This window comes from Oryzias latipes, chromosome 11 (genome assembly GCF_053564925.1).
Source record: "Oryzias latipes strain Hd-rR chromosome 11, Olatipes_Hd-rR_3.1".
In the NCBI taxonomy this organism is placed as follows: Eukaryota; Metazoa; Chordata; class Actinopteri; order Beloniformes; family Adrianichthyidae; genus Oryzias; species Oryzias latipes.
Window position 1 is genome coordinate 17,731,470 of NC_136247.1, and position 23,673 is coordinate 17,755,142.

The 23,673-nt window shown below is 39.2% G+C and overlaps 1 protein-coding gene across 3 annotated transcripts; it reads right to left on the reverse strand.

Moving 5' to 3' along the window:
• Window positions 1-1,123: 1,123 nt before the first annotated feature.
• ptp4a2b (protein tyrosine phosphatase 4A2b) lies at window positions 1,124-22,943 on the reverse strand. Of its 3 annotated transcripts, XM_078955371.1 has the most exons (8): window positions 22,784-22,943; window positions 7,861-8,154; window positions 7,433-7,541; window positions 7,262-7,354; window positions 7,041-7,171; window positions 2,879-2,953; window positions 2,167-2,300; window positions 1,124-2,033 (listed from the first exon to the last, which is right to left on the reverse strand). In XM_078955371.1, exons 2-7 carry the CDS (start codon window positions 7,863-7,865, stop codon window positions 2,189-2,191), a joined length of 525 nt encoding a protein of 174 aa, XP_078811497.1. In that variant the 5' UTR covers window positions 7,866-8,154; window positions 22,784-22,943; the 3' UTR covers window positions 1,124-2,033; window positions 2,167-2,188. The 3 variants fall into 3 exon arrangements, with proteins under 3 accessions (XP_078811497.1, XP_004073918.1, XP_078811496.1); XM_004073870.5 differs by having other exon boundaries at window positions 1,124-2,300; XM_078955370.1 differs by lacking the exon at window positions 22,784-22,943 and adding an exon at window positions 19,761-19,794 and having other exon boundaries at window positions 1,124-2,300.
• Between the last annotated feature and the right edge of the window lie 730 nt (window positions 22,944-23,673).

The window sequence follows — 23,673 nt, forward strand, 5'->3', positions numbered from 1 at the left end:
CTTTCATTTAACCCTTATGCCATCTTGTGTGGGGTCATCTGGACCCCACATAAGATGGCATAAGGGATAAAAACTCCCTGAATTTAAAAGAATTCAAAACGAAAAAAAGGTTTCTTTTTTCTTTGGGTACTAAAAATGATCATCTGAAAATAGGGAAAGCTTTTTCCTCAGACATTTACGGCCCTAAAACCAAGATTTTGCAGATTCGACTATTTAAAGAGGGACTCTTAGGACTCGCCAGGAAAGACTTGAAATGATAGTAATTATAAAGGGAAAAAGGAGAAATCTGACATTCAAAAACAAAGTTACACAATCAGAGCCCTCAAACGTAGGAGTGAATAGAAACTAGAGGTCTATAAACTCTTGCCCTCAACCTTGGTCTGACACCACAGTGAGTCATATGTTGTTACCCCGTCAGGGTTCAGCCTCATGACGGTGGCGTACGGTGACACATTTTCTGCATCTGTAAATAGAGCAGCAGAGACACAAAGCTGGACTTGAGGGGGCACCGCTTTACACCCCTTTGACGATGTTTCGCTGGAGCTCTACAACTTCCTGTTTACGCAGTGTTAATGAATGAGCTGGATGCAAAGCAAAAAGGTTTCACTTGACAGATTTACTCAGAACTGTTTACCTGGTAGTCGGTAAAGGATCAGCTACACAGGAGAGGCCAAACTTTAACAATGAGGCATCGTCTTCAGAATAATCGTAGAGAAAAATACCAAAGTAAAACGATGAAGATGTTAACTCATTTTCAAGTACAACCGTTGTAGTTCCCTTGTTGAACAGCAGAGGGCGCAGCTGGCTCCTGTCTGGAGTCGTGATTACCAGTTTAAGCCTGTGAGTCATTTCTCAGTACCACGGTGTCCTGTGCTTTCCACGTGGTGCTGAGTCACCCTCCACAGTGGAAAAGAACATGCAGGCTGCCTGTGATGAGCACATACTATTCAAGAAAGTATTCCTCAAAGGCTGGCAAAACTCAATTTCACAACCAACCTAAATGGCTGCGAGGGACGTTTCTGGAGCAGCTTCATCCGCCCCACATGCCCCCCCCTCCCCCCATTCCATACAGTCATACATTTCATTTCCAGGTTGAAACTCCAAGACAAAAAAAAGGCAGAAATGCTTTTTATTTCAATTTATTTATCTTGAAAGAACCAATACGAATTGGGGATATTTTCAAAATGGGTACAATGATAAAAAAGTGATCATTTCCATTCCTCTCCACCCGATCAGATTGGATCTTAGGCTCCTGTGTATACAAGTTGAAATATGCATATTTCTGGAAATCCTGTTGACGTTTCACTTCTAGTAGATAAAGTACAAGGTGTGGCAGATTCTTTTCTCTTTTTTTCCCCCTCTGGTGTAACTCCCTGGATCCCGTCTGAAATGCATCTGTGCCCGCTTCTGCGTCTGAGTGTGGCGAGACGCTTGGCAGGGTTTTGATTGGCTTTTCTGAGGTTGAATGATTATTGCACTCCAACAAGAACTTAAAATGAAATGAAAAAAAAGAGAAAACATGGCTCTCAAAACAATTAGAAAACAAACTATTGAATAACAAAGTGCCCTTTCCCTGCCAAACTAATTGCCAGATGTGAATAAATAGTCATATTCTGACTGTGAATCCTTAAACTGAGTGACCTAAAACAAGTGAATGTTAAGAGGAAACACTACTGCATCTTCAGGTGAACCTTTTGGGTTTTGTGCAAAAAAAAAAAAAAAAAAAAAAAAGACAGTCACAATGTGTTCAAAGTTTAAAAAGAGTTTTAAAAAGGGACTTTTCTCCTCTTCTTTTGGCCTAATCAGTGGAAATCAGAGGACAATAACATTTCGTCCACCATCACCATGTCTGTGTAAAAGTTCACAAAAAACAAATAGAATTTTCCATAATTTCAACTGAACATACAAAACTAAAAAGAGGATGGACTTGAGTTGAAACATTCTGGCCCCGTGTAGAACATTAGAAGCAGGAGGCGGGCCTTTCTGTGTGCTTTGACCTTCCGTTCATTGGTTCGGCTGGTGGATCCCCACATCTGGATTCAATTGCTCGGATCAATTCACCACGACTCAGTGTTAACAATTCATCACAATAATTACTGATAGCACTCTTAATATTTCTTTTATTTTATAATCTCCATGCTGGAAGATTCCTGACTAGACGCTTACTAGGCCGCGGCGCAGAAAGAGCCTACTGCATGCAGCAGTTGTGGCTGTTGTTATCCTTGAACCTCAGGCGCATCTTGGGCCTGTATTTCTCGAGGTAAAGAAGCTGTTTGGAGTTGAAGGCTCCACGTCTCTTCCTGCAAAAAAAAGCAGAAGACCCGAAAAAGACAGGAAGTTCATATGAGGACTAGAAGACTGCTAAAGAGCTCAAATTTGTATTTTTTTCCATCAGCTTGAGATCTGCAGGAAGTTTGGATCATTAGCTGCTTCAGAGAATTGGGCCGAGTAAAATGCTATACTTCTGATTCCAACCCAAATGAAGTCAATTCAGTTGTGTTTTTTTTATACGGACACCATTTCTATGGCAATTACTGGAGCCAATCTGAAGAGAACTTGTTAGAAGGCCACACCCCGAACGTTGGACAGTAGACCGCATACTTTTATTGAGGTATTTGATTGGCCAGTTCATAACTTGCAATAAAGGAAAAATATATGGGGGAAAAAGGATTATCAAGAACATTTTTATGAAGGGGGTTTAGATCAAGAATGGTTATTGTGACCAAATAGAATGACTGAGTAACAGCTGTTTATTTCTATATAGAAGTCGATGGGATTTTGGCTTCTTGGAGCCAGCAGGTACTTCCTGTTTGGAAGATGAGGGGGGAGGAGTCACTCAGTCCAGTTCTCTCATCAATGGTTAAGAAGCACAACTTACTGCCTTATGTACTGAACAGCATCTTCATACTTCATCCCGCTTTCGATGAGGGCTAAGGCCACCAGAACTGGAGCTCTGAGAGGAGGAGGAGAAATCCAGGTTGGAGCAGACAGCCAGAGAAAGAAGACAGGACATTCAAATGTCAAATTTCACGTGGTTCAATAGTAATAAAGTGGTGAACGGGGGAGGGGGGGGAGGGAGATTGAACCTGGGAAACGAGCCTGGGAAATCGACTGAGGTGCACAAGTTCACCGCCGTCCTGCTGTGGTGCTGCATTCACACTTCCACACACAAAGTGATAAGTTACCGTAAGACAGCCTTCTCCTCCACAGAGGGGAGTTCGAGTGAGAAAAAGAAATAAATAAAGTCCAACGCACTGGCTAGCAAAGATCTGAGCCTGATCATGTTCAATGGAAACATAACAGCTTCTTCTGCTCTGCATCACATCATTAAAAAAGGAGAGCGATTCAACAAATACCACGAATAAAATCCTCTGGAATGTCACAAAAATGCAAACCGCCAGAGGTTATTGGGATGATCGGCTTTACTGGGCTCTTCTGGTCAGAGGAGACTTTTGTTTGCCCTTCTCGCCCAAATGACGCACATCTGTCGCTTTGCTTTCACACTTCTGCAATTCCACACAACTTCTCTTAATGCTGCCGACACTGCGCTGTAACATCTCCACGTCACGCGTGGGTGAGACCTCATGACCATCGGCCTTGTATAGAAGTGTATATCCATTATGTTCTGGTCAAGCGAGGCAGCATCAGAAGAATTGGCTTTTGTTCTTTTTACCCAAGACAAACTAGTTCATGCTGGAGGTTTTACCCCCAATAACCGGCCTTCTGGACCCACAGGACTTAAAAGAGCCGTCAAGTAGAGTAAGTTTCTCCCTTCAGACGGATGTTTCCTAGGTGCCTTTAAAACGCCGGTGACCAGTGGAGAAACTGTCCTGTTGGTTCTGGATGGAAGCGCCCGTTCACATATCTACAATATTTTATGTACAGGCAAAGAGTTTGTTCCTGGTTTTATTTTTTTAATAGATCAAGTCTGAAAGTTTGGGGATGTGAGCACCTCAAGAAAAATTAAGTGCTGTGTTCCCCAAGGATTCATTTTAGACCTAGTACTTTTTCAAAGGTCTACATCATGCAAAACCAACTTTGAGCTTTTACGTGTATTACAACGTTGGTTCTTCACAAAAAGAAACCCCAGAGAGGTATTTTGATCCGTTCACTCATTTCAGAGTATTCCTCTAAAACCCTGCACTCTGAGCACCCATCATGAAATGGGCGGCACCCACACGGCCTGAAAGCCTGTGCCTCAGATCAAGTCGTCTCACTTCTAGGTAGGAAAATGAACTACGTAATAATCCTGTTTAATTAATCTGTTCTTTAGTGTGCCAAAGGTAATACGTTATATACATGGATAATTATGGAGAGAAATTAGACTCAGTCGGATTTGTGCGTGCGTAATTCTTGATTTGTGCGTAAATTAGGATTTGTGTATGCATTTTCTTGCTTTGTGCGTGCGTAAATTAGGATTTGTGCATAAATTTGGATTTGTGCGTGATTTGTGACTCACATAATAAGTTTTGTGTATAAGTTAAAAAAATATAAATTGAAAAAAAATACAAAATGCAATTTACGTATGCACAAATTAAGATTACAACAGCTTGAAACTACTTAGACACACACACACACACACACACACATCTTTAAAAAACACGCACGAATCCCTTGTTACGCACACACGAAGCCAAAGTTACGCACGGATCTACCGTGAGACTGTTTTCACGTCTCACAAATTCGTCCGTAAGTGCTGCGTTTAAATACCAGTGGAATGCTCGGTCATTAGAATTTTCCTATCAGCCTTCCCTTCTAAACGTATTTCCTTCAGTGGGTTTAGAACGGCTTAGAAAAACTTTAAAGGAAAATAAAAATTATTTTCTGAGAATATGACGTTCACTTTTAAACGCTAATATATATATTAAAAGTATATTATTCTCCAAGACACCGAATTGATACAAAATGCGTAATAGGAACGACCAGTAGGGGGCACTGTTTTTATTCTTCCGGAAAAATAAAAGGCAGTCAGACTGAGAGAGTCACGGGAAGAATGGCGGCCCATCTCGGTGGTCAGCGCCCCGAAGTAAGTAGCCTCTATGTTCAACACTAACATCTACTGTCTTCATGTATTGATTGAGTCATTGTCTGGATACATTTAGAAGGGAAGGCTGATAGGAAAATTCTAATGACCGAGCATTCCACTGGTATTTAAACGCAGCACTTACGGACGAATTTGTGAGATGTGAAAACAGTCTCACGGTAGATCCGTGCGTAACTTTGGCTTCGTGTGTGCGTAACAAGGGATTCGTGCGTGTTTTTTAAAGATGTGTGTGTGTGTGTAAGTAGTTTCAAGCTGTTGTAATCTTAATTTGTGCATACGTAAAATTGCATTTTGTATTTTTTTTCAATTTATATTTTAACTTATACACAAAACTTATTATGTGAGTCACAAATCACGCACAAATCCAAATTTATGCACAAATCCTAATTTACGCACGCACAAAGCAAGAATATGCATACACAAATCCTAATTTACGCACAAATCAGGAATTACGCACGCACAAATCCGACTGAGTCTAATTTCTCTCCATGGATAATGTTTACTATAAAGGCTTAAGTGATACAGGCCCTTTAATGATACATGTTGGCACTGTGAGGTAGAATGATTGTTTTGATGATACATGATTGCTGTTCATCCTAGAATAAGAATCCCAATTTATTGGATGGCCTCAATCTGTTAATATGGGCTTTCACCTGTTGAACAGCCAGCCGAGAGTCTCTGATTATCCAGGTTTTTAATATACACACAAGGTGGCGCTGCGCAACTTTACGCTTCTTAAAGTCGCTTTTCACTCAGAAGAAGAGAGCAAGTATTTACGTGCTTGTCAGAAACATACAAAAAAAACATGAATATTTCAAGCACCAGTTGCTCCAACTGGTGCTTGGTTCGGGGATATTTTAGTAGACGCTACTTGGCATCTATATTCTTCGCTGGTATGTGTGCTCAGTAAGGCAGTTTGATGTTTGAGCGGCCCAAAGTTGTTTTTTACTGTAACTTCAGAAGATCCAGACACGTGTGCAAAAGCGCCATTCTCATTGGTCGTATAGTTTTCGACGCGGCGTGTCAAACCAAAAAAACGAACCCGAGGCGTTTTTTAAAAAGTGACGCTTTGTGGCGTTTTTTCGCGTCGGTGTGCACACTCACATTGGTGCCCTTTGTTTAGTCACGAGGCGTTAAACGTCGGCGAAAATCGCGGGCGAAATTCGTCCCGTGTGAACGGGCCTTTAGACTAAATCCAGAGCGGGAAGAGAGTTTTAGAAGAGTGAAAAGGTGAAGGAGAAAGACTTGCAGGAAACTGAACAGATCCTCGGGGCCCTGCAGTTATGAACTCCCTGACCTCACAGCACCAGAAGCGCTTCTGCTTACTCGCTAGCTAAGTCTCCCTACCATCTAGATAATGCTGAGTAAACAGACGACGACAGGCAAAATACTCAGACTGTTTCACACATGCACTGATTCTGCTAATCTGCCAGCAGCGTCATGGGTTTATCATGCACCTGGTGCTTTTCCAAAACATTTTGATTTGGGAATCTTACTAGGTCAGACTATGACATCTAAACATCACTTTCAACCCAAAAAAGAACGGCCTGTTGCTGGAAAAATGACCAGATAAGACACGGTGGGTAAAAATGATAAAAAATGGACTGCTTCAGCAATTAAATCACTTTTTTTCTTTTTACTTTTTCTGTCCAAGTATCCAGAGCAGACAGAGAAAACTGATGTCATTTTCAAAGCCTACTTGAATGTTTCTTAGCTTCTTACACCAAAGCTACTCATGTTACAACTTAATGCTCTTCCATTTCTGCAGTGAAGAAGCAGCTGTGGTGGAAAACTTCTCCCCAGTACATTAAATTCCAATTTATTTATTCAGCATAGCTATTTACTGGTTATAAAACTGAACCGCGCAGCAAAGGGATTTTCAGTCAGCAGCTTTTTGACGGACTCATAAGGATGTACTTGACACACTTGAGCTAGAAGAAACATGAATATGAATGCAAGCAGCCGGGTTTATGTTGGTGGACGGAATGAGACGTACCGGCCCAGCCCTGCCACGCAGTGCACAGCAATGCAGCAGCCAGGTTCCTCTCTGAATTTGGTGTTGAGCAGCTTGAGCCAGTCATCCACGATCTGCGTGGGGGGAGGGGCCCCGTCATCGAAGGGCCAGTCCTAGACGAAAGGACCCACAAAAAAACAAGTCGGTTAACGTTTTGAGGCCCCGAATGGCTACTACCCACTCATTCAGATGGCCATCCTTACCAGCACATGGATTCCCTCTTTTTCCACTGGAGTCTTATCATAAGTGGCTTCACATACTCTCACCAGTGTATTCACCTTAAACTTCTTCAGGTCCTGACAGACGAGAAGACAAAGAGTTTGACACCGCTTGTAAATAAACACGCAAACCAACACGGACGAAGAAGAACATACCTCAGTGAACTTGTTAAGTGTGGCATTGGTAGGATTGTGGGTGATGAGGAACGTCATGCAATCGTAGGAAATCTCGACTGCTGCAGGGCGGTTCATGTTGGCGAGACGGCTTTAAAAAACAATTACAATACAAAAATCTTACAAAAAGTGATTTCTTTTTTGGCTCAGAAGTCAGCAAAAACTGATAGGAGAAAGGTAGAATAAATAAAAATGACAACGGGTGGGGGAGGATGAGTCAGGAGAACAAGTCTTCACGGTGGGATGATGCACAGAAAAAGGTAACAAAAACCATTAAATTGTCCACAGTAATCTGGGATGTAAAAAGGGTGAATAAACAGAATGGAAAAAAAAAAATTCTCTTTAAATTAAAAAAAAAAAAGTATATAAAAAAATGATTATGCTTTCCACAAATGATCCAATGAGTTTACCCCATTCAGGAGAGTTGTTTGTGATTGGCTGGTAATGGAGAAATTAGAAAGCAGCGGTTTTTCAGATTGACTGGGACAAGTCGGGGCAGTCAGGCCAAGGACTACGCAAAATCCCAAGGAGCTTTTTGGATAAATCAGCAGTTCCTGTTGTGCTGGCGGTCAGGGGGGTTTCTGGGTAGCGTAGTCCTTTACAGTGCGGCCGGTTCACTTCTCCGCTGAGGTGAGGTGCTGTGCCTGGCAGAACTCTCCGGTCACACACGCCATATAGGTTCGGCTAGAGTCAACACAGAAACCCTGCAGAGAGAAAAACAACAACAAACAACAAAAAAAAAAGGGTCAAATCAAGCAGGGAACCTGGAGATGGCCATTTAAGTGAATGTCAGAATGTTAAAATTTCAAGTATGCTTAAACTCTTAAACCATAAACATTTCTCCATAATGCTAAAAACAATGTCACAAGAATTTTTTTTATTCCCTGCGCATTTTGTTCAGCTTTGAAAAACCCTCATTTGTCGTAGGCTTGAATTGCTCACCACACTATACATGTAAAAAAATATATATACATGTTTTTTCTCAAGAATTTAATACTATGTATGTAACGCTGCGCTTTTTCAGCTTGAAGCAAATAAATGGTGAAATCAAAAACACACTGGTTAAGTCGCTCTAATTTTACTGAGTGGAAACTAATAATATTCACAGCATGGATGGTTTCATAATGTTCCCTCTCATAACAGGTAACGTCTGGTCTGTAAATAGCCAGGGAGCCGTCGAATGGTTGCCAAGTCCACGGCAGTCTAAACTCAGCTGCCACAAACTGGTTGCAACTGTCTCGGATCAACATGGGAGGGGGGATGTGAGTAAAGAACGACACCGGCCACATACACAAAGCAGTGGGTGGGTGCAGAGCCTGGACTTCAGCACCATGTCACAGACAGCAGTCACAAGGTGGGCATAAAAAAAAAGTGGGCAACGATTCAAAACACATTGAGACTTCAGTCCCATATCTCCCACCCCCACTTTTCCAGTCATCTACATGTTTTATCTTTACTTATTCAGCTTAACCAGTTAATATTGGTTGTATCCACATTGCCCTGACCAATACATCTTTTTTGAGACTTAAGTTAAAGTTTTTTCTTACAGCAAATGCTTAAACGAATTTCCTTTTTGACCAACCTCACTGACTAAGTTGTCTGCTGGTAATTCCAAAAAAAGAAGACCAAAATCAGTTTTAAAAGATGCATTCATGATGGTCAACCATCTTTGAATTTCAATAAACTGTTTTATGCTAAAAGGTTCATACTTAACAGGATGAACTGACTTGTAAGCCATGTTTTAATCATAGAAAGAGGAGTTAAATTGCTCTTAATCTGTCAAAACCATGGGAGGGTTGTAGCTTATGGTATAAGATTTGAATTGTGAATGATCCAAATATCTATATGTGGATATATTACTGGTTACCTGGCTACAGGCAAGATGGCTCCCAACATTAACCAGGAGCAAGAACCTAAAAGTGCTTAGAATTGTAAAAACAAAAAAGACTTTACCAAGACCCTAAAAAACTAGAAAAATTGTAACCGTTAGAGTTCCCAGTTAAAATAGACATTTTCTTTCTAGCAGCATGTCCTTCTGCTTTCATCTAAATATGCATACTTAAAGGTTTTTACAGACCATGGGGGGGGGGGCATTATTAAAGTACTTACAAGTACTGGGGAAAAATAAATGTACTACTTAAGCAAGAACAATAAAAAATAAATAACATTTAGCAAGGAAAAAACTAAGACAGTACTGCTTCTCTTTGATAACTCTTAGGCCAAAGCTCATCCAGCTTTTTGTCGTGTCGTAGCATGCAGTGTCACTGACAGGAACAGGGCTCTTTTGCACACATCACTTCTGCTCTGTGAATATAACTCCCTAAAACATGAACAATGTGGCATTGCATTAGTAAAACAATTGGGCGCAAGCCCCATCCAACAGCTATGCATTGCTAAAATACTGAATTATGCATAAAATGTACACTTTAAAAATGGAAATAAGTATTTGTAGACCATTTAATTTTTAAGCTACAATCTTATAAGGAAGCAAGTTAAAAACCACCAGCTGCGTTAAGACACATTTGGATTGCATGCAAAAGTATGCAATATGGATTTGGAGTTGTACTCTATAGATTCAAGAGGAACAAATAACCACAAGAACTCAATTTGTTTAGGCGGGCAAATCATTTTGACCACACAGGAAACAAGCAGCTGTATACAGTGTTGCTTTTCTTTTAGAAACCTTCAAGTGAAAACAATTCATCAGCTTGTTTATGACTTAATAAGGACTAGTGATGTTTATCAAGTGCATCACAGTATATAAAAAAATAATCTGTCAATCATGTGCAAGTCTCACCATTTTTGTTAACCTGCATCATTGAATGAATTTAAATCCATGTATAGCATCATCAAGTTAGCCAGTAAAAAAATAACTAAATAAAAGTTCATCTGGTTTTGACTGGAATCACTTACTTCTGTCTACATTTGACTTTTACATCATAGCTGAATGTTTGTAATTTTTTTGCAACACAAACCAAAAGACATTTGTAGTTCATTGGTTCAAAAGATAAATCCATAATATATAGAAGAAATGATTCAATATATTACACAAATTGAGGGCTACAAATGAAAATTTTGCAGCAAGTATCTCGGCCAGCTTATGGACAAAACAAATGAAAAACTAGAAAGGAATGAGTAACAGCTCCATTATTGTGCGTGTAAAATCTGTTAAAAGGTTTCCAAGACTGGGGGAAAGACTACCAAAAATCATAGCTGATCCTTGTGGCCTGCTCGACAATACATGCTGTGAAATTTATCAAGTGCTACAAACAGGTTAAAAACTAAAGATCATACCAATCCTGACCCCCACCCCCAACCAATTAAATAATGTTACTTAAAACGTGCATGTGAAGAGCATGTTTTATGCAGATGACATAAGGCAGGATTTCTAATACTACGCTCACACTGGGCTAGGACACGCGCGTTAAAGTGTCCACTTTCAATGAAAAGGCACGTAGACGTTTCAGGCTTCTGGGTTCAATACCATCGCGGTCATGTGTCACTGCAAGTTTTTAAAACTGTTTGCGGCCGGCCGGAATTATGACCAAGTCTTTCTTATATGGGAACAGAACTGTGAAAATAAAGCTTGACGCAATATTAGCAAAAGTTTGGCCCACATTTCTCACCAAGGCGCTTGCTATGGCGAGTACATGTGCTATAACCGGTTGGTGCCAGTCCAGTGTAAACTCTGTATGCTTAAAGAACATTCAAGAACACCCGCTGAGCACGTCACATACCCAGTGTGTATGTAGCATACAATAAACTTTAGAAGTGAGTTTTCAGTTACAAGGCGTTTGGGATGGCATTAGTTTCAGGAAATCTAAATTCTAACAGAAAATTCATTTTTTTAAAAGTTTTTCCTCAAAAAGTAGGCAAAAAACCAACATTGATGCATTTCATTCAAGCACAAGACTATTCCTGAGTAGATTTACCAAGTAAACCAGTGTGGCATGATTCATTTGTATGATTCAAGTCTGAGAATTAAGCTTTAAAGATTAATGACTGGTGTAATTTTGATCTAAATAATGCAAAACTGCTACGCCTACGGTGAACCAATTCCTACAGTTTCTCCAACCTTAGGAGAAGTGAAACAAAACAAAAACGATATACAGTGACATACTCAAACACTGTTCTTTCTTCTCTAGTCATCTGGTCTAACTGCAGCCAGTCCAAAACAGGCGATGAAAATCAACATAAAGAGAAGCAATTTAAAACCATATATGGCCTTAAATTAAAAATGCACTGTCATGTTATCATGTGCAAAATGTGTCACCTTTTATCATTGAGCGTGCAGCAAACTCACAAAGCAACTAATATGCCAAACTGAAAGCGATGCGTTACTGTGGGACATAGACCAGTCCCAAAAATCATACTAGAAAGCAACCAAATGCTCTTTATAACAAACACACAAAAACCAAACAAGCACTTTTATCTAATAGAAAAGAATTGTCTGAAAATAAGCGCCAGACATGGCAATGTGCAACAACAGAATAACTGTCTCATATTAGAAAAAAAATAAAAAACCAAGAATGTGACAAATGTCTGAATCCTATGACTAAAGGGGTTTAAAGGCGGGAGGTGAAACAAACTGAAATGTTTGAGCTCTTATTATTTTTATTTCTTGATAAAGATAGAAGCATTACATGTTTCTCTTTATCGCGGTTTGAAGTTGTGGCACTCTGTGGTGTTTTGTCTGGAGTCAGCCTGAGCATGACCAGATTGTACTGCCTTGAAGCAGCCGGCAGGCTAATTTTCTGTCTGAGATCCCAGTCAAGTGGCAGGGACAGCACATGCCCTGTGTGTCAAAGGGGACAGAGAAGGAATTAGCACAGAGCGGTGGACGACTCCTCACAAAAGTTCAGGAAACAGAAGATTAAATTAAATGGCTCTGAGATCCAAGTGTTTTAAATTTGAGCATGTAAAATATTAGACAAGGCTACAGACCTAGCTTAAATAAGGTTTATTCTAAAAAAGTATCAAAGTAGGATTTTTTTTTCAATATTAAGATAAAAGCATGATAAATTTTGAATATTGTAATGGTGACAACAGCTGGATGGCTAACAAAAATGTTGAGGACATTAACAGTGGATAAGCAATGCCAAATAAAAGAAAATGTTAAACACAGAAGTCAAAAGAAAGCGTAGTTGTTAAGATAAGAGGGAATCCCACCTGCTTGATAGTGTTGGGTTTTATGGGAAGACAACCATAAAAATTTAAGTAGAATTAAAAAATATTGTTTTTGTTTCTTTCATTCTAAAAATAACTGTTTAAGACTTAAAAAGGTCAACATTTCAAGTCTGCTTTGTAAAAAACAGTGTAAGCACATGTGTGTATATAAAGTACAGCATTGATCTGACCTCTGAATAGCGTGCCAAAACAGAAGTACACTAAAAGATGGTCATAGTTATGTTAAATCTAAGAGACCTAGCATCTGTCTGTGTGAAGCATCAACCGAAACAGCTAGCGTTTGTGTGCAAACGAGCAAACCGGCCCAATTTATCATCATGGGATTTTCTACTTCTGAGATCCAAAACTGAGAGCTACCCCACTGCTGGATATGCTCCAAGCTTCATGCAGTGCAGACCAACATTTGATCACCAAATCCAACATTCAAAATAGAATAGTTAAGCAAACACATAAAACATAAGTTTTTGGCCAAAGAGTTATTCCTTTCAAGCGCAGATGTTTAAAGTTCCATGTAGACGACTGACCTTCAGATCAATCAATTCTTCAAACTCTGCATTAGCGGTACAGTATTATTTAACATTTAGTGCCGTTACTGCTACCTCTGCCATGTCCCATTGAGACATCTTACTTTGTACTGTGAATAAATCAGTCTTTATTGACTGAAAGTTAAGAGAATATGTTAAGTAGACTTAAAACACAAAGATTTTACCTTAATGTGCTTGATCAGAACTTCTGATAAACAGTACAGCCTTATTTTTCTTCACTGCAACGTTTAGTAACAGTATATAACAGTAGTAGTGTACAAGCAACCTGCCTTTGCCCCACATAGTGTGAAAGCTCAGAAACAAAAAGTAGCAGGTAAACAAGCCCAGTGAAGTTTCTCTTTTTTCCACCTTTGAAAATCCTCAAGCTACAAAAAGTATAATCTTAAAAAAATATACCTGAATTAAATTAAGTTGAACTTTTGAATTGAACCAATTACTTACCACAATACTTTGGCAAATAGATTAAATAAATAAAAAAACTTAATTAAAAAAAAAAAAACAGACAATGGTATTTTCTGGATTTGTTTCTCATTTTGTCTCACAGTTAAGGTATACCTATGATGAAAATTACAGGTCTATCATCTTAAGTAGAGTAGTGGGAGAACTTGCACAATTGATACTTTTTCACAGCACTGTATGCATACTTCAACAATGTGTTGATGGTACAAAGCTTACAAAAATGATTTCAGGTCATCAAGACCTGGAGCAAAATGGAAATCCAAACAAATTAAAATTAAGTGGTATCCGAGTAGTCATAATCACAGAGACACACTAAACAGAAAAGTTGCTCAAGCACAATAAAAAGGCAGGTTGTCAGTTTGAAATTGTGTTAAAATTGTTTTTTTTTATTTCAAAAATAAATTTTGATATTGTAGCAGCACATGAATGAGTTAATTACCTCTACCTCAGGTGATTTAACCTACATCTATGTCAATTTGCAAATCCCATTAGGCCCAGTTGTCCAAATTTTGGCAAAAGATCTTAGCAACCATTAACTGACCCAACTACACAACAAAGAAATAACTTTCAGTTTCTTTAAAATGTTGAATTTGGGTACTTGTTGAATGTACAGGCAAATTTTCAAATCCGCAAAAAAAAAACAAATACAGTGATATTAATGGAAATAATACCATGGACTTAAAAAAATTTAGTTTTAAAGAACTGTTACTTTGTTTTCTGACTTTAGTTCAATTTTAGGACTGATCTTTAAAAAAGCTTCTGTGGCTTGTGTTTTCAGATCAACTTGCACTGTAACCTGCATTCAGCATTGCAACAACTGCCTTTACAGATGATGTTGAATGACTGCTCTACACAAGATTGTAGAACGTGGTTAAGGCTACTAGCACAATCCATGTCAAATCAGAAAAGCTTTTTAAAAAGGTCAAAATGCCCCTGCAAAACAAACTGATGAGTAAACATCTGAATGTTTGCTGTAAACCTTTGATTAGTGTCTTAAAAGTAAAAAAAAAAAAAAAACAGTCAAATGCTCTGCCACAAGCTTTTCACTGTGCAAGTAAACACCTGGTTTAGCTACCCTGCTACTTGTTCCACAATCCTACCTCAAATAAATGTGTAGGGATCTCTTATTCTCCCCTTTCAGTCATTGTTTACCACACAAAAGATATATAGACTTGCAATAAAATCGCATTAGTCTTTTGCTAGTAAGTCATTTGATAAGGAAGCTAAATTTGCGAGGCGGGCTTGGTGCAAAGAGCAAGGCGGGCCACTGATCAGAAGATTCGATTCCCACCTTATTCACACATACGTCAAAATCACCTCGGGCACATTGAACCCAATGTTGCTTCTGGTGGACAGTTGGTGCCACTGTTCAGCAGTGGAGCCACCATCACTGTGTGAATGGGACTAAAGCACTTTGGGCCTTTGAGGAAGGTAGAAAAGCGCTAAACAAGCATATGCCATTTACCACTTAATTTTATGTACACGAGGGACTGTGAACCTACAATCAGAGACCATCATTGTATTTTATAGACAGGAAAAACCATGATTCCATAGAAACCTGAATATTTGGATTTTAAGTACAACTAGCAGAGGGCGACACCTACTCATTTCTTGGCATGCTACCACTTGTTTCATTACTCCAAAACCAGCTTGAGAGATTCTACTTTCTAATCCGCAAAAAAGAACTCCAAACTGTCTGGTAAAGTAAACTAATCCAAAAACAGTACAGGGATCTTGATCACTTCAGTTTCTATAAAGCAGCTTTTTTAAAGACCCATCAGTGGGTACATACTGTTGATTAAGTTTAGAAGTGAGACTGACGTGCAAAATTTAAAACACCCCCTATAGATACACTGATCTCTGTTGCTATCCGCAAAGTGGCTTCCTCCTGTCAAAGAATTTCAAATACAAATACTTATTTTCTTTTAGTAGTTTAAGATAAAATTTGTAAATACAACTAAAGATTTCTTAACCTAAAAAGTAGCAACATTAACATCTACACACCTGTACGTTGAACTGACTGGGAACAGAAACTCAAAATCACAACACTGACAGACAATTGCAGTTTGTAAACTTTGAACCTATGCATAAGGACAGAATTAGTTTATGAATAGAGATCCAAACTCATGATTAGTAAAGGTTTTTTTAGTTTGTATCATGTAATTATTTACAGACTTTTAAATACCCATTAAATTAAGATTGCCTTTCACTTGTGTTTATTTATAAACAAGTGCACTTGTTGTTTGTATAAACTCAATTTGCTCAGGCAATTTAAACAAACCTTCATTTTTAGCATCCTCATTTAGCACAACCGGTTAACACTTCTCTCCCAGAGGACAGAGGCTAATCGTTCTGATGACTCCTTGTTTTTCTTGCTGTGTTAGTGTAAACTAGGCCAAAGAAAGGAAGCAGGAGACCATATAAGTACCTCTCCATTTCCATGAGCAACAAAATAACCACTATGCATACACGATTACATGGCCAAACCCACTTATCACATTGCTTTGCAGCCGCTGACTGAGCATAGATAACAGAAGGATGATTAAAGCACTCAGATAATGGTGAAAAGAAGAGAGACAGAGCTGAAAGACTGACCACTGTCTGGAGGACTAAAAGAGACAAACACCTATAACCTTAGCAATGACAACTTTGGGGGTGGGGGATCTGGTTCCAATTGACACTTCTACTTACAACACTGAACACAAACATTGACGGAAACAAAACAGAAAAGGCATTATCATCTCATTTAACACCCAGTTCTTTGAACATTTTGTTTTGGGTGTTTTTAATGCGTCCTTGTAGCATTTTACTGATGAGAGAGGAAAAAATAAAAAAAATTGAAGCTTAAAATTGCATTTCTTAGCATGTCTTTTTTCCAATCATTGTGAATAAGGAGGAGACAAACCAATGATGTTTGAAATAGCTTGAAGTTGTGCCATAGAACCTTCAACAGCAAGGCGCACGCTTCCTGCTTTCCTCCATACTGACGCACCCACGGACGTCTTCATTTTTCCCGCCCGAGCTGGACTCTGGCTCAAAACTATACCTCTGGATGGCTCCAATATTGCCCGTCATTTTTCGTTGCACCGTTAATATTAGATTGGGATTGCGAGTGCCTGTAATCTAGCGAGAGATCGTGTAAACAAAAAGAGATGATGGGAAGTGGGGGAAAGTTTACTCACGCCGACAGTCCCGCCTGCAACGAAGAGGTGAATTACTGAGGAATTCCTGCCGTTCTGCAGGAAAACAGCAGTCGAAATAAGCGGTTATCCTGTTGTCCGAGACAACCAGATTTCAAGGAAGACAACCAAAAATGAACCTGATGGTTGTCCGTGTGACAACCTGGGGCCTCATTTATAAACCTTGCGTACGCACAAAAGAAGGCGTGCGCCACTCTCTACGCAATAGTTGATATTTATAAAAAGCAAACTTGACGGGAAAATGCCGTCAAGTGCCTCTCATAAATAACATTAAGACTTCACAAAGCAAGTCTTACAATTAACAGCCTACACGAACACCCATTTGATCGATCAGCAGTGAAACAAACAAAAAAAAATCAAACGAAAATTACAACAAAAATTCAAATGAACACTTATTTGCAAAAAGAAAAGTGAAACATGTTCTGCAATATTGGCATGTTGTGCAATTCATCCTCATAAATAATAGTCAACAGAACGAAATAATGAACAAAACTGATATTCCCGTCAATGTGTCCGTCTGGCAGAGCAGATATAGGTGCAATTAGATAGACAGATGGATAGATAGAGAGAGATGCATTAATTGTCCACTAGGGAAAGTTGTTTTCATAGTAAAACATTTCTTCATAAGCTACAGAATTATGGTATTCATGCATATGCCTTTACTTTGTTTTATTTCTGAGAAAACAATGTATGGCTTATGTTTCAACCATTCAGAAAGCAACAAGAAATTACATTTGCGCTGATCAATTTCCCATTTCCATGTCGATTATTACCGACATCTGTAGCTTGTCAGATGTAATTAAATGGATGGAAATAAAATGCCCCATCACAATGCGTAATGACGCACAATGGCTGATCTTGCGCTCTTAGAAGATGTGGCAAATGGAAGAATTCGGAGTGAACGCATCTTTAGACAGCAAGAAGACTTGCTGGAAAACGAGGATGAGTGGCTTATGAGCCGGTTCCGACTTCCACTGCGGGATTTTGGGGGGGTGTCACCAGGTGCATCTGGCGTGTCGGCGTCCCCCTGCGTTTCAGTCACCACTCCAATTAAAAGGGATTCCCCAATTATTGCCGCCAGTCTCTCATCAGGAGGGGTCAGCTCCGGTGTCCCCCCCCCACACCCGTGGCAGGCACGGGTGTGTGTGGGTGGGGGTGTGTGTGTGTGTGGGGGGGGGGGGGGGGGGGTGCAGCGCCAGACAATTTTTGGCTTTTTTTGATGTCCGACCATTTCTTTTTTATTTCGGCCACGGTCCGAGGTTGGGAGGCTACAGCATTTAAGGCGTCTGCCACCGTTTGCCATTCACGTGCCTTTTTGGCATTAGTAATGCCCACACTGTGCCCTCCAAACAACATTTTCTCCTCTTTTCCACCTAGTCAACGATAAATTCTTCTTCACATTGAGTGAAGTTACGTTTTTTTCATTTCCTCTCGATGTTTGCCATGGTTTCGCAATCAATGTATATTCATTTGTGGGCGTTTCACGGACCATTTACGCGCAACTATGGGCGTGTCATGAAGCCGCAAAAGCTGCGCTGCATTTAGAATTGGTTGTGATTTATTAAGGGAAAGATGCGTAGGATGTGCGTGCGCACGGTTTTATAAATCCGAATATTTCTGTGCGTACGCACGTCCTATGTTTCATCCGTACGCCACTTCTAACGCAAATCCTACGCAAAGTTTTGTAAATGAGGCCCCTGGTCTTTTATTCAACATTTTGGTATTTTTCGACTATTTTTCAAAGTCTTGGGAAACCGACGTCCGACTTTTTAGGATAAAACCGAGTGTACACAAACGATGTCACCGAGTACACCTGAAGACATCGCAAAATGTCAACATTGCACCTGCATGTCTTGTTTAAAAGATCAAGGATATTAGTCTTTACAGCAGAGGTGGGCACTGAGGGCCGCAGTCCTGCATGTTTTCCAGCATACCCTGCTCTGGCAAGTTCTGATTGGCTGGACACACCTGAACCAGGTAATCAGCCATGAGTAGGGGAAGAGTATCTGGAAATCATGCAGACACACCGGCCCTCGAGGCCTGGAATTGCCCACCCCTGCTTTACAGCTACTACAGCGCACAATGTAAACATGGTATCGCTTACGCATACGTTTATTTGAAATGGTTGTTATATGATATTGTAACTTTTCAACACAAATAAATATTACTTTATATTTGGAATGCTGTACAAGTCCCAGTCCATACAAGTGTTCTAAATTTTAAAAATACTCATTAGGTTACAGTGTTGGTTAATGTAATCAATTTTCTGATATATTATAGGGTAATATGAAGTATTTTGTTTGATAATTTATATATGTACACAAGACCAATGCAAAGCTGAAGCCATCAGCATCAGCAAAAGGCATCACCATATCAACAATAAGCTCAAGCAACAAATGCGTCTCTGGGAATTCTAAAGTGTCCCTTGAGAAGAGATCATAGCAACACAAAGCTGTTCTCTTTAAACATTCACAGAAAAAAAACATGAAGCGCTCAAGATCACGACCGATTCGCTAACTGATCTCTGCAAACTGCACACAACATTTTAACCACAGGTACTGGCTTTTGTAGCTGAAAACAAACATTTGCTTGTCATTTAAGATAATATGATCCTGGTATACCATGTTAGGAGAATTATTTGCTTTCAGTTTTAATTTTTTAGAAAAATATTACCCAAGTGAAAGGAGAGAGAGAGAGAGAAAGAACTGTACAAAATAACAATTTTTCACCTGGGATGCAAGGAAACAACTAGCAAGGTTAAGACCACAGTAACACCAATTTCAAAACCCTATCGGAAAATTAAGTTAAGTAGTGACATGAAAAAAAATAAAAACAAACTAAATATGAAACAAATAATTTGTACCTGTTCTACCAGTGAAGGTAAAAAAAATAAAAAAGCTTAAAACAGAGAGTACCTACCTGTTGCTATAGTTTCAGCAGACAGTCTTGCCATTGCATCTACAAGAAGGGCAAGTCTGTAACACGCTGCTGGTGCCGAAGAGCCTGCATCTTTGCTTTATCTGAGGTACTGTGGCAACAACTGTAAACGAACCCTTTGCCAACCAGGCCAATTAACAAAAAACGCTGCATAAAAAACACAAGATCTACACAGATCAGATCTGTTGCTGATGTGCTTTCTTTTTTTTAAATAGTTCGCTTTAGCTGCTTGATTTTTTTAAGCCATCTCAATTTATAGGTTTAAAGACACCTGATGTATTTACTAGCACAACATTCCCACATAATGTATCGACTAAAGCCACATGAAATGTTTAGTGTTCCCCCTGTTTATAGCGGGGGTTATGTTCAATAGGTGAAAACCATGTAGCAGACTTGTAGGTGTTTTAAGCCTGTAAAACTACTCGCTACATACTTTCTACACTTTTCGCGGACAGAAGTCTCACCCTTTTCTCTCTTGTTCAAACTCTCAAAGTTCAAACCTTTGTAGAAAAGTCACTCCAGTTTTATAGGATGAAAACAAAGATCTGCGATTAATCAAAGATTTACATAGATTCGACAAGCGGAACACATTCCGTACAGGTGATTGATTGACAAGGCCTACAGCCAATCAGGACACAGAACACAGTATGCTTCTTTAACAGTGAGTGATGTGAGTAAAGTCGTGCTGATAAAAATTCACAAAACAGCGCAACTGCGAAAGATGAACATGTCGATGGAACACTACAATAAAACTGTTAGAAAGGAGGTCAAGTTTGAATTTCTTATTTACATTATAGCAACCAGTGGAGTTGTAGTGATGCACGACCAATTAAAAGCCTGTTTTATACATTCTATGTTATAAATAAAATAAAGTATATACAGAGATAAATGCTTAAAGTCTAATCCTGCTTCTACTCTTGTTTTTTTATTTATTATTTTTTTACAAGGGATTTTACATAAAGTTTCTAGTTTGACGTAATTATAATCAAAACATATTTTTTTGTGTGAGCTTTTGTAGCAAGCTAACCCATAAAACAAAAGCTTGTATTCCACTGTCACTGAGGAAAACCTGCATTTCAAATTGGCCAGATCTGCTAAGCTGTGGAACAGACCTGCAAACCCACCTTTCAACACTCACAGCAGCCCTGTGGTTACATGGGCTTAATGCCAGCAGGCAACAACATAAGCATTCTTTTCCCTCAGTAACCCTTCTTGATAAGTTGGCATTATGTTACAGTACACAGAGTTCACCTTTCACAGTTACGGTAACCTAGACTGAGAACTTCCCTTCTTGTCACTAAAGGTAAACAAGACACCGGCTAACTTCACCTGAACATGTACTCACTTAATTTTTAATTCTAGAATGACAGTAACAAGCGAATTAAGGTTTTGCTGAGCCAAAAGACATCCATGACAGTTCCATTTCACCTATGGACCCATACTCCTATACATATTTAGCAGGAAAAGGTTAAAATGGCTCAAAATTCCATTCATAGCCCTGCAGTGTGGCATGTAATGAGCGCCTGTGTGCTGATACAGTATGCGCTTTAGGAGAACCAATTTCCTTGATGCTATTTCTAGACAAGCATGTGCATCATGCGTCAATTGGCTATGAAATGAAGCAGGTCAACAGGACAAATGTCCCAATTTAACAGGAAAATCAAAATCTGTAAGACTCCAAAGTAGCCACCATAGTGAGTGTGGATTATTACAATTCTCATTTCCTCCAATATCGTTTGATACCTCCTATTTTGCGTCATCTTTTAATCTCCACCAGGCAAAATGGGTCACCTTGTAGTGACTCATAAGGAGGAATGCATAATTAGCTTACCTGTTACACCAGTTACTGATTGACCAACCCACCCACCTCAAGAAGAGAGGTTAAGGATATTCAAGTGCATATTCAACCCACTAGAATTTACGACCAGAGAGGAAATTGAAAAAAAAAATACGAGGCATGATTGTTCCGGCGGCCTTTACCAGCTAGTTCACTTCTACCGTAACAGCATTTCCTCTTCAGCCCACACAGCAGTCGACGGCTTTACTGTTTAGACACCCGAACAAGAATTGAGACACGCACAGCCACCGAGTTAGCTTCTTCAGGAAAACCGGCTAGCCTCTTCAATTTATAACATTGGTACCTACTCTATTAAAGTGAGGACAGCGATAACAGACTGTCGACCGTTACCTTCTGGTTGAAAAGCAGCCTAGACGGTTCATTTAATGCAAACTGGTCAAGATTTGTCGCAAAAAAGAGCTTAAGTAGCATGCTAGCATAGCCGCCATCTGGTTACCTGCGAACATTTACAAGACTTTTACCAGTAGCGCTCCGATTCACAATGTTATGCCATTCAAAATATGCAACTGTCGCAAATCAAATGTAAAAATAAAAGAATAAAAAAAGCTGTATCTTGTTAACAATGTCGAGCTTAAATTTAAGCTAGGAGCACGATAAGCTAAGTGCTGTTGTGTTGACGAAAAAAATGCTAACGGTACATGCACTTCTTTGTCTTCGAAACCCCTTTGGCAATAAGAAAAATGTTATAAGCATTAAGAAAATGACATGTTAAAAAGTAATAGCATTTCTTTTTTAAAAACTAATTAAAACATCGCTGGTTTGAGGTTTTCAATTTATTTTTTGAAATGACCACATTATTAGCTAACTGCTATTAGCACCGCAGCTACTAGTTCAGCTTCGCAGTTTTCTTGACCAACAGCGTTAAGCATCCAAAGCTTAAAATCACTTGAGCCTTGGCAGTTTAAAATCTAAAAATTAAAACAATTTTGAAAACGTTGGTAAATAACTATTTAACGTCACACAATTTATTTCAAAGTCGACGAAGCCACAATGCTAATCTGCTCAGACAACAACTCTAACGCAACTTTCCTCTTCCTGCCTCCTTTAATAGAAATTCATTTATAACATTAAAAAAACAAAGTCCCTGGTCATATAACAAAATGTAAAAACGTTACAAATGTGACCGTTCGTTTAAATTAGTACTTACAAAGAACAGACTGAACATTGAAATCTCGTGACTACCCCGGAGAAAGTGGAGGGAGTACAGACACCGCTGTCAGGTCGCCTTTTTGTTCCCCTTTACTGTGGAAGGCAGCTTGGCTCGAAAGGGAGGAGCCTCTTAGATCATTGAGACGTTCAAGGACAGTGGGAAACTAAAGAGCTCTATAGATGCTCTGTGCAAGCAGCGCGAAATACAAGCCACTGTGAACAAATAATTGTGATATAAATGATTAATATGTTCATAGATTGTTCATACATTTAAAGAGGATTCATTTTGCTCTAAAAGGTCAAAATTATACGTTAAAAAAGAACCAATGTTTTCATATTTCATATTTATTGACACACAGCCAAAGAGAAGAGTTGAGATATTGTTTCTCGAATATGCAGTAAAGCAGCAAACCAATATGTAATATTATGTGACTAAAATGTTTTGTGTATGTACATGATCTTTTATATTAAAAAAAACTGTAACATAGCAGCAAAGGCTTGATGTCCGCAACTTAGGAAGATGGTTCAATTTACAGGCATATTGCAAATGCAACATGTGTTTTGCGTCAGCAATACGTAAGAAAAATCCGAGTGAAGGCAAACAGCTCGTGGCGATGACGAAAGTTACAGAGTATCGATACAAGATATCTATCTATCTATCTATCTATCTATCTATCTATCTATCTATCTATCTATCTATCTATCTATCTATCTATCTATCTATCTATCTATCTATCTATCTATCTATCTGTCTGTCTGTCTGTCTGTCTGTCTGTCTGTCTGTCTGTCTGTCTGTCTGTCTGTCTGTCTGTCTGTCTGTCTGTCTAGAAAAGCAATGGAGTCCTGACATATGGCTAATGTTTAAAATATTGACATGTGTCTCCATCT

Excerpts from the sequence above, each read along its gene's own strand:
- ptp4a2b (XM_078955371.1), bottom strand. Across the intron at positions 7,355-7,432 it reads CACTTAACAAGTTCACTGAG|GACCTGAAGAAGTTTAAGGT; the intron begins GTATGTTCTTCT and ends CTCGTCTGTCAG. Across the intron at positions 2,301-2,878 it reads GCTGTTCAGTACATAAGGCA|GAAGAGACGTGGAGCCTTCA; the intron begins GTAAGTTGTGCT and ends TTTTTTTTGCAG.